A 10979-nucleotide genomic window follows, 5' to 3' on the forward strand; every position below is an offset into this window, starting at 1 on the left:
TGCATGGCCGCCTAGGTGTCAGGTCGGAAATGGGCCACCTTCGGTGCGTGGCCGCCTAGGTGTCACGTCGACGCTCCAATCTAGCTGGTATCACGAAAAGCCGAGCGTTGGAGATCTCCCTACTCATCTCTGGTTACAGCATCCCGAGACACGCGTGGGCAAAAAAATCAGTGAGAATGCGGCAAAAGTTTCGTATGACAATGAATGCTTTTCATGTAGAGCAAATATGACACGGTGTAAACCACGATCTTACATACAGGTCTGGCAACGAAGGTAGTGGGGGTGGTTCATTTCATGGCCGGTTATTTATCTCACTTCGTGGCCGCCAGGCCGGCGTTTTGATCGAGGGATGGATGATCAACGCGTGCGCAATGCAGCGCCAACCTAATAATAATATTATTATTGTTATTGCAAGTAATGAATCGTTAAGAATGAAAGTAGTTAATATAAATATTAGTATGATATAATTATTATGAATTATATATGTATGGAGACTAGAGGCAAAGAGTATCGTCTCCGTTTCCTATTTACAGCAGTCATTATCGAAATTTATGGTTTACTTATCAAGTTATGGAATACTTGCATCGCTTGCGTTTGAATTAATTTAGGCGGTGACCTAACCGAATAAACCACCAAGCTTGATTAAACCCCAAGCGGGGCTATAACTTAAATATTAGAAAAAAATGTAAACAAATTATCTATATCAATCTCGTTCATTTGAAGGAAAAGAAAATATAAATTTCATGTGTATGTACGAATAATAAATCTACGAAGGTAATAAATGAAATAAACGTATGTTGTTTAAAGAAACGGTGTTGTTTTCATTAGTTAACCAATTTCGATAATTTTTTACACCGCGGTACCGCACATGGTTTAACCACCTTTTTATTTAAAACGCAATAGCGTTTCACGCGTATGTAAGACCGTGAGTATGACGCACGCGCTGATTTTAGGTTATATGCTTCGTTTCAAGTATAATTTCGGTGGCACATTTTCATTCCTACCCTTGCCCTACCCCACGTACATCCCTAGATAGCAGCGCCACAACATGGCTATTTCAAACACTAAAAACCACGGATAACAAGAGAACCACGTCGCTCTGTAGAAAATTGGCTTCGTTGCCAGACCTGTATCAACGAAGATCGAGTCACATAGAAGCGTACGGCTTATGGGCCGCTTGAAGCAAAACTTTCTGCGACTCGTAAATCCGTAGGATGGCTCTACCATCGGTCGACAGTATAGCCATCCGACGCTCGCCTTAGGAAGCTCGTGCTCTCGGCGATTTGTACTCGGCGTGGAGCCATGGTGGGGGGCCACGCTGCTACATCGACCCTCCCCTTATTTCTCCGCCTCTCTTACCGCGCCGGCTTTTGTTTCTTTTTTTTATACATCAAATGATAGTATCTACACGCAATTAATAAATTGTGTGCAGTTGCTCACATTCGATTGAATAAAAAAAAAGTTTAAATAAAAAAAAATAAATAAAAAACGACGAAAAATCTATAAAGAAATACCAGGAGCAAGGTTCACGAAATCCATAAAAATATAGTACTATCTCTATTATGTATTCAGAAAAGCTGAAGCAAAAATTATAGTGCATGAATCGGCTGTCTCGGATATAATAGTCTCACAGCTCTCGAGAATGTACTTGTGATCACGTAAAATAAAAATAATCAATGCTTAAATCGGCAAAAGTATGACAGACATCATACCGACCCCCCACTCTGGGTTCATTATTGATCGGGCGCGAGAGAGAACGCACCATGGCTCCAAACGAGAGCGAGAGAGTTAGCACGATCACCCCAACTGCCGGTCGGAGCCAACCACGGACACTGTACGCATTAGTATAGAGCGCTGTACGTGAGCCGAAAAGCAAAGGCACCACTAGCGACACCTAGCTGTTGGGGTGATAGTTCGTCCGAGCACCCAACTTTTCTTGCTTCAAATAGCCTGCAGGCCGTACACTTCTATGTGACTCGATCTTCGTTGCCTGTATGCAAGACCGTGGTGTAAACCTCCGTGGAGTAAACCTGTAGTGGAATAAGGCTCCGGTCAAGCATCTCTAGACGCCAGGTTCGATTCCTGGCTCCGTCGTTAATTTTTCGAAATCACCAATTTTTCGAATTTACATTCTTTCAACAAATATTCTCTCGTAGATTAATGATTTGCACATCCGCATATCATTCAATAGACGGCATTGCTTGTCTTACGGGCTTCTCATCGGAAGCAAGGATTCAAAAAGGGTAAACACAACATCAACACATTAGAGTCTCCTTATACATCGTGCATGCAGAGAAGAAACTTCTTACTCACATTAACCCATAGACTTATAAAGATAGACTGAGCGCTCTTATGAGCCGCTTGAAGCAAACATTTAAAGGACAGAAATATGCCGGGAGCACTTCTTTCTCTCTCTGACGATATTTGTGGCGGGGATCGAGGCGGTAGAGGAGAATGAGGCGAAATTATGCGCCTATATCTATAGCTATTCCACTTCCACTGCTCCGTTGTCTCCCACCATGACGCCGATTGAAAAGAGAGAGCAGTACTCCCGGTATATCTCTACCCTTTATATGTAATTGTCAGTGTCTCTTATAGGAGCGCTCAGTCTATCTTTATAAGTCTATGGATTAACCTCGAAATATATGCGTGCTTCTATTTATTTCGTGAACGTCAGGACACTAAGGGAGCAACTCATTAAAGCTTGACCTCAAAAAATTGAGCAAAATTGGTCAAAACTGCTTAATGCGGTAATGTAAGTTTGATATTTTTTGGGCGAACGCGCATAGAAATTTTTGCCCACGTTATAGTGAAAAAAACTGGAACACGCGTGTCTTGACCTGTATAATCTAGGGACCTTGAGGATATATTTCAAGCCAGGAGTTCACCAGGTATGTACGTACATGTCAACCATGCGTTCACGAATGTCCGCTAGGTTATCAATGTACGGTCAATATACTCGTAGTCAGAAGTAGTCAAGCGAAACTGTGAAATATTTTTTCGTATCCTGTTACATTCACTTTGGCGATTTCTATACGATGTATAATTTTTGTTTTGACGTTGTCTCGACTTGATATTTTTCAGTATATTCGTCGATGTATGTTTGGCACAGCTTCGACTTTTGACTTATTGACAGTCATTATCACATCTTAGGCAGATATAGTGACCGTTTTGCCAACGCTAAGTCAAATTTTACATCTGTTGAGATTATACTGGCCAAGCTTAGTCAAGTGATAGTCGAAATTTCGACAAATGTACTACCTGGTTTACGTATTTGCTAATGTCTGTTACTCGTCCATTTTCATCGACAATGATAAGAATTCAGATCTTTGATATCATTAATGAGCAAATGAATTAGTTGGCCTAATTTATCCGCTTGTGTTTTTTCCTTTCTCGAAAATTTTTATTAATACAAAATCCATACAATACATATATTTATATGGGTGTATTCAATGACTTGCAAGTTTCTAGATTTACCCGCGTATTCGCATAATAAGCTCGCATGATGACCGTCGATTCGAGTTAAAATTATAAGTTGGAACGAATGCATTCGATCATGCCGTACGAGTATCCTGCGGTCACAGCTCCAGTTTCATAACCACCGGAAATTCGTTCATGATTCGCCAACTGGGCGTAATATCAGCTCACATACCTAAGAGATGAGAGCTTTGAGTGTGGATATAATTATGTATACATACGGACTGCAATGGAGACATTGAAACAATACTTCATAAGAAAACTGAGAAAGTGGCAAGTCGAAAATAATTAGCAATCTTATTATCGGTACATACTTGGAGATGCGGTGGAGTGCCTAATGCATAGACGATGGCGTTAGCTACATCTTCTGGATCCAATGTAGGTCGTTGACTGTAAACCGCCTCAGCCACTGCCTCGGTGGTGGCAACAGCCAAAAATTCTGTCTTGATAAGACCAGGACTGATGCTCTATAAAAGATTTTAATGGGTTTTAGGACCTTTATGGGACTAAATAGATTTCCCTGGTGGAAATAATTTCCACGTCAAACTACGAATTTCATTTCACGATTTTTCTACAAAAATTTCCACGATTAACTAGAGTAATTCGGTGACGTGCATAGTTTTGGCACAGAATTTTTCCGCAAAATATTATACTTTTTCATAGATGTTCGTAGATTTTTGTAATTTGCTCTAACCCGTTGAGTTCATTTGTCGTAGAAATGGATATATTTCTTGTACATTATTGTAGATTTTCGTGAAAAATTTTAATTTTCATTGGTTATCGTATTGGCGTAATTTATTTAACTTTTTGGTCTTGATATTCGTACAGAACCGTAGTTTTCTGTAGATTATTGTACGTTTGCGTAATTTATCGTAGTTTTTTTACACGTCTCTGTAATCCTATGGTCATAATTCCTGCGAAAGTTCATAATTTTTCGTGGATCATTGTATTTTTAGCTAAGTTTTTTCCCCTCATACTTGCCTAATTGAGATAAGATGAGTTCAAAAATATACAACAGATTCTTTAAATCCGTCTAGATCGTACTTATAACATGACACGATCAGTCTTCGGATATAGATCCAAATTCTGCTCAGTAATCTTGTCTGTAATAAGTTTTCCTTGTTAGAGACGTGCAACATCTAGCGGATGGTTTGGATCCAAAATTGTAATTAGTTTTCATAGAAAATTATACATATTCATAATTTTTCGTGAAAATTCGTAACTTTTTGTGGAGTTTGTACTTTTCGATGAATTTCTACGAGGTTCTACGAAGGCAAAAATTCCTAATGTTTGGATCCGAAATTGAAATTATCTTTCATAAGAAGTCGTAAACATTCATAATTGTTCATTAATCCGCGCAGTTTTCTACGAGATTCTAAGAAGAAAATTAAATCTACTTCCAATATGTCATTTTCAATAATTTTTCGTGAAAATTTGTATTTTTTTAATGAAAAATACTACTATTTTTCACGATTATCTACAACCTTCTACACTTTTTTAAGATTTCCTACTATTTTCTACGATTTTCTACAGTCGGTAATTTTTCGTAGTTTGATGTAGAAATTATTTTCGCCAGGGTTCGATTTCAACTAATTGCAGAATTAAGGTTTCAGGGATTTCAGCAAGTCCGTGTAATTTCAAAAATTTCGGAGATCTCGAAGTTTTACTGAATTCCAAACGATTTTACAAGATGCTGGAGATTTTAGAAAGATTTAAATGATTCTGAAGGATTTCAAAGCTTTAACAAGATTGGACGAGGTTTCAGTGATTTTGAGATATTTCATAATCTTCTTTGTGTACATCTTCTACCCACTTACCGTTATTTTGATTTTGGCGTTGGCTTTGATCAACTCTTTCCTCGTGACCTCCGTCATTGCTGTTACCGCGTATTTGCTACTTGGGTATAGACTGTACTTGTCGCTTACTTCGGGAACCCCATGACCCATAACACTGCAAAAAAATGTCAACGACTTATCGTCAACCAGAAGGTAACCAAGGACAACCAAGTCTCACCTCAAAGTGTCAGAGAACAAAGTAAACCAACCTATTGATGTTGATTATGTGACCGTCAACTTGACGCGCCTTCATGGAGCGTACAGCTTCCCTGGTGAAGATAGCGACTGCCAGGACATTGACGTTCAAAATCCGCCGAAATCCCTCCGTATCTCCGTCTGTAAGGTGATTTGATATTGGGTTCAAAAATAATACTGTGCCTCAGTAAGTCAGGGCCAGTTAATTAACAACAGCTGACTTGAACCATATGATCGAATGCAGACCTCGATAGATAGAAATTGCAAATCATCCGAATATCGAGTATGCCATTTTTGAACTCATATTTGACAGGGCTTGTGCAAAAAGGGTAAAAGTTCCAAATTTAATAAATTTGAACTAAGCATGATTTCATACACTTGAAACTGCCCTGTTTCAGTGAAACAATCGTTTGTGCTAGTTAAAGTCCGTCTGGGCCATCTTGTGCGCATCATTGTAGCTGCAGGTAGCTGGAAAAGTTCCAATCGCGTGATGCGAAAGTGGTACAAGTGCACTTGGAGCATCTTTCCCCTGGTTAAATTTTTTACGCCAAACTACGAAACTTTTCTACGATTTTCTACTTCGTTTCGAACAATTTCGTAGTTTCATCGTGGAATTTTCCAAAGAGTATCAGACTTTTACGTAATTTATCGCAGTTTTTTTACTTCTCTATAATTCTGTGCATGGTCATAATTTCTGTGAAAGTTCATCATTTCTGATAGATTATTGTATCTCTAGCTAAGTTTTTTTATCAATAGACTCACCTAATTGAGAGAACATGATATCAAAAATATACGACAGATTCTCTAAATCCTTCTAGATCGTACTCAAAAGATAAGAAGATCAATCTTCAGAAATACACCAAAATTTTGCTCGGTACTTAAGTTGTCTGCAACAAGTTTTCCTTGTGAGAGTGATGCGACATCTAGCGGATGGCTCGGGTCCGAAATTGTAATTAGTTTTCACAGAAAATTGTGAATTTTCATAATTATTAATAGAAAGTATTTTTCTATAAACTGCAACGCGGTTCTACGCAGATAACTTTGTAATGTTTTGGTCCGAAAATGAAATCATCTTTCATAAAAAGTTGTAGGCATTCATAATTTTTCGTTAAGACTCGTAGTTTTCTACGAAATTCTGCGAATAAAATTAAATCTACTTCCAATATGGAATTTTCATTACTTCTCGTAGAAAGTCATAAATATTCATAATTGTTCGTTAATTTACATGGTTTTCTACGAAATTCTACGAAAAAAATTAAATCTACTTTCAACATGCAATTTTCATAATTGTTCATAGAAATTTGTTCATCGATTTTTCACGATTATCTACAATCTTTTAAGATTTTCTGCGACCGCCAATTTTTCGTAGTTTGACGTATAAATTATTTTCGCCAGAGTCCTCAAGTCCGGTCGAACTCATAATTCTAGGTATTATTTTAATGAAACGTATAGCTGGATCAACTATGTCGATATTAACAATGTTTTTAAACGCCTCAAATAGTCAACTTGACTGTGCAGAATGGTCGAATGAACTATACAGAATGAACAAAATAACTATTTTTACAGTTAAAATTACTACTATCGTTTAATGGTCAAATACCCGACATTCCTTCTCCTACAAGGAAAGGTATCGGGGTGCCCCCCCCCGCCATTTCATTTTTAGGATATGTTATTCTCAATCGAAATATAAGCGATCCGTATTTTTTTATCGGCGGAAAATCGGCTTAAAGGAGTGAAATCAACCCCCAAAGTTGGAAATCCCCGGTGGTCGTTTTCCAGTTTCTCATGAAAATGTTGAGATATTTGAATGAAACCAATTGGAGGATAATTCTTAGGGCAAATAATGAAAAATGCATTCTGTCCGATTACGAAAGGGTTAAATGGTAAAAAATCATAAAAGTTTTAAATTACGAATTATTTATAACTAAAAAACTATTGCATGTTTTTTAATTCAATTATTTGCATTTGAAAGAACAGATAATAGATCGTGACACGTGATTTTGAGTTTTTCGTGCAAAATGAAATAAAATACGCCCCTGTCTACCTCATTAATTGTATTCGGTTTATAAAGCTAACAATATCACATTGCTGTATTTTCGTGTTATCCATTATGTGATGAATATAAAATTTCAAAGTCAGAATCGGTTCCAGTGATCTCACAAATCCTTGAAATACCGGGCGCCACAAGATTCCACGACTGCCAAATCAACTCTGCCAGAAGGCGGTCGGAAATTTGGGAGGATAGTTTTTGTCATTAATGCAACCAAATGTTATCTGAACGAATAAGTACCTTAATTGTTGCTTAAAAAGAGCTTTGTAATATTAAATAAGATGAACTGAAGCAAAATAGTACCAATTTGATGGGTTTTGGGTTGCGCGTGTATGGGGGTAATTCACCTTCTGTGTGATATTATTTCGAAAAACGCAAAAACATGTATCCCCTATTTTTTTCTACGATGAAGAATAGCATATTCTAAAATGAACGAAATCGGGGGGGCTTGATACCTAGACTGGGCCAAAAAAATTGACTATTTTTTTTTTTGAAAAATATATTGAGAATATCATTCAGTATGGCAAAAAAAAATTTCATGAAATTTTAAGCCCTTAATATTAACTTTGAGAGGTCTATCATCGCTATTTTTGATTTTTAGTAATAATTTGATGTTTTACGTCAGAACTGTCGAAATATTGAAGTGAAAAAATTTATGTTCACTTATCCCTTTATAAAATTAAATTCCCTACAAAAAAGGTCTGATTATAGATTTTTGTCAGAGAAGCCGTTTCCGAGTAATGAAGCTTAATAAATTGATGTAATTTCTCGATTAATTCTCGATTAATTCTCGATTAATTCTCGAGAAACCGTTTCCGAGTAATTAAGCTTAATAAATTGATATAATTTCTCGATTAATTCTCGATTAATTCTCGATTAATTCTCGAGAAATTATATCAATTTATTAGGCTTAATTACTCGGAAACGGCTTGTCTGACAAAAATCTATAATCAGACCTTTTTTGTAGGGAATTTAATTTTATAAAGGGATAAGTGAACATAAATTTTTTCACTTCAATATTTCGACAGTTCTGACGTAAAACATCAAATTATTACTAAAAATCAAAAATAGCGATGATAGACCTCTTAAAGTTAATATTAAGGGCTTAAAATTTCATGAAATTTTTTTTTTGCCATACTGAATGATATTCTCAATATATTTTTCAAAAAAAAAAATAGTCAATTTTTTTGCCCCAGTCTATTGATACCTTTCCTTGTCAGTGTAGTCGGATGATGTTTTCGCAATACATAGGGAATTTCACAAGCTCCTTAAAAATTCCAATTTTTTCAAGAACGGCCAATAACGGGTGGAAATATTTAATTAAAAATAACTTTCAAAAATTTGACTCCGATTTTTTCACCAAAAATAACTCATGATTGAAATCACAAAACACAAGTCTCTTTAATTGTATCAAAAAATGAGACAGTTTGCTTTTAGATGATTCGAAAATTTGTTCATAGACGACTGCATAGCTTCATAATATGGTCTCAGCTAGTTGCAGTAATGAAAACCGCGTTCTGCTTACCGGAAATTGATGCAAAATGAGCCATCGCAGCGTTATTAACGAGGATGTCGATGCCTCCGAGTGTTTTCTTGATCCATTCGACGACTTCCAGGATTTCTTCTTCCTTGGTGACGTCGCATTTTTTCGCCCAGAGCTTGCCTTTCGCGTCCTGTAGCTTTTCACCAAGTTTTTCGATCTTCTCCACTCGCCTGGCTATGCCGACAACAGTAAGACCCTCTCGAACGAGAGTCTCAACCGTGGCAGCGCCGACTCCAGCACTAGCTCCGGTAACAAGAGCGATTTTTCCTGCCCACCGATCCATCGCAAATTTAAAAATAACACCTTTTACCCGTACAACTAAACATATGACAATTCTACGACTGGCTGGAGAGTTACTGCGCTCGTTTTATATATTATAGCTAGGTATACTGCTCGTCAGCCACACTGCTCATAATACAGAATCCCCTTCTTATAGGCTACAACAGTAGATACTGTATAATAATAATAACAATTCCGTCGACTGCACTGTATTGTGTAAAATATCGCTGCGTCACTAATTCAATTAGAAGGCTACGAGTTTTTCTCAAACAGAAAAGTCATGTCGATTTATACCGACACATTTTATACTTTGTCGGGTTAAAATATCATAGAATCAGGATAGTTAAAGGTAGGTATTATTTTCAGTATTAAACGTAAAGACATTTGCTGCCTCGACTCCAATCATTGGTGGACTATATTTATTTTGTGCTATTCATATTGCCAGTGAAAAGGAAACTACTTGAATTTGAAAATGAATTTCTTCACTTAGACATCCGTTTTAAAATATTTTTACAAAACAGATTTTTTAGTTCCAATTTACAAGAAATCATTTAAAAAACTTGGGGATTACCATAATTACGATCCTCAACGTGGTGTAAATCTATAAACGTCACCTAATCGACACTACCTAATGTTCGGTTACTTTCGGCTATCAAATGTAATGGCCTGCACAAAAAGTTTTCAATAATTGCTGGTTCAAAGATGTTTTGACAAATTGGGTATGTGAATTGTCACCGACTATATATCCTGAGGAAAATGATTTCTAGTATTTACTTCAAATTTTTAGAGAAATTAGAACATTCCGTACAATTTTGTGCAAAATTATTTTCGTACAAAATTGTAAATATGCATAGTTTTTAATAAAAACTTGTAGATTTTCATGTAAATTTGTATTTTTTCAGTAAAAAATCTACAAGACACTACAATTTTTAAAGAAGATTAACAATTCTTTGTGAAAAACTATGCGTATTTACAATTTTGTACGAAATAAGAAAAAAATTCCAATTTCTGTAAAAATTTTCACCAGGGTATAATTGGAAGTTTTCAGATAATTTTTCACACGCATTGTTCAATATTACGAAACGTCTTCGGTTTAGATGATCAACAGACTATCAGAAATCCAGCACAGCTCTCGTCAAACACTTTAAAAATATCGATAACTTCAATAAGCCTCTATGAACGCTTGTCGAGTAGTCATATTGCTCAATATGATGAAACATTGCAGAAAATTATTATACCTACTGCCTGAGATTATAAATTGGCATTTTTCGGCTGCGGTAGTATATTCGCATATATGAACTACTAAAGAGACACAGGTTTTGTTCGAGATAAAAGCTGCGTCGGACAGCGCCGTCTCAGTCAACCGAGAGCCCCGGGCGAGATATTCTTCAGCACCCTATATTTTTTATTATTAACGAGCATTTTACTCACGAAGCGCGAACAAAATCAGTGTTCTCGGCCAAGAAAAGGGCGCCTATTATATTCAGGGCCTAAAATTATGGTATCTTATGAAATTAATTGTAAAAATGAAATAATCCGTGTGGTATTGAATTAAATTCATACAGGGTGTCCCAAAACTTCTAGGACAGCTAAATAACTT

General features: G+C 36.5%; 1 protein-coding gene across 1 annotated transcript; it reads right to left on the bottom strand.

The window, feature by feature from the left end:
* Positions 1–223: 223 nt before the first annotated feature.
* On the bottom strand, positions 224–9507 carry LOC124224110 (farnesol dehydrogenase-like). Its single transcript, XM_046636528.2, has 5 exons — positions 9083–9507; positions 5522–5648; positions 5295–5427; positions 3792–3944; positions 224–3652 (listed from the first exon to the last, which is right to left on the bottom strand). The coding sequence occupies exons 1-5, from the start codon at positions 9381–9383 to the stop codon at positions 3614–3616; spliced, it is 753 nt and encodes a 250-aa protein (XP_046492484.1). The 5' UTR covers positions 9384–9507; the 3' UTR covers positions 224–3613.
* Positions 9508–10979: the final 1472 nt, after the last annotated feature.

Source organism: Neodiprion pinetum, unplaced genomic scaffold (assembly GCF_021155775.2).
Source record: "Neodiprion pinetum isolate iyNeoPine1 unplaced genomic scaffold, iyNeoPine1.2 ptg000096l, whole genome shotgun sequence".
Lineage (NCBI taxonomy): Eukaryota > Metazoa > Arthropoda > Insecta > Hymenoptera > Diprionidae > Neodiprion > Neodiprion pinetum.

What these genes read in the sequence shown, in the direction of transcription:
- LOC124224110 (XM_046636528.2), bottom strand. Translation starts at nt 9,383, where the DNA reads ATGGATCGGTGGGCAGGAAAAATCGCTCTTGTTACCGGAGCTAGTGCT. An exon ending in ACGCCAAAATCAAAATAACG is followed by an intron (nt 3,945 to 5,294) that starts GTAAGTGGGTAG and finishes AATCTTTTATAG; the next exon opens with AGCATCAGTCCTGGTCTTAT. An exon ending in GCACTCCACCGCATCTCCAA is followed by an intron (nt 3,653 to 3,791) that starts GTATGTACCGAT and finishes CTCATCTCTTAG; the next exon opens with GTATGTGAGCTGATATTACG.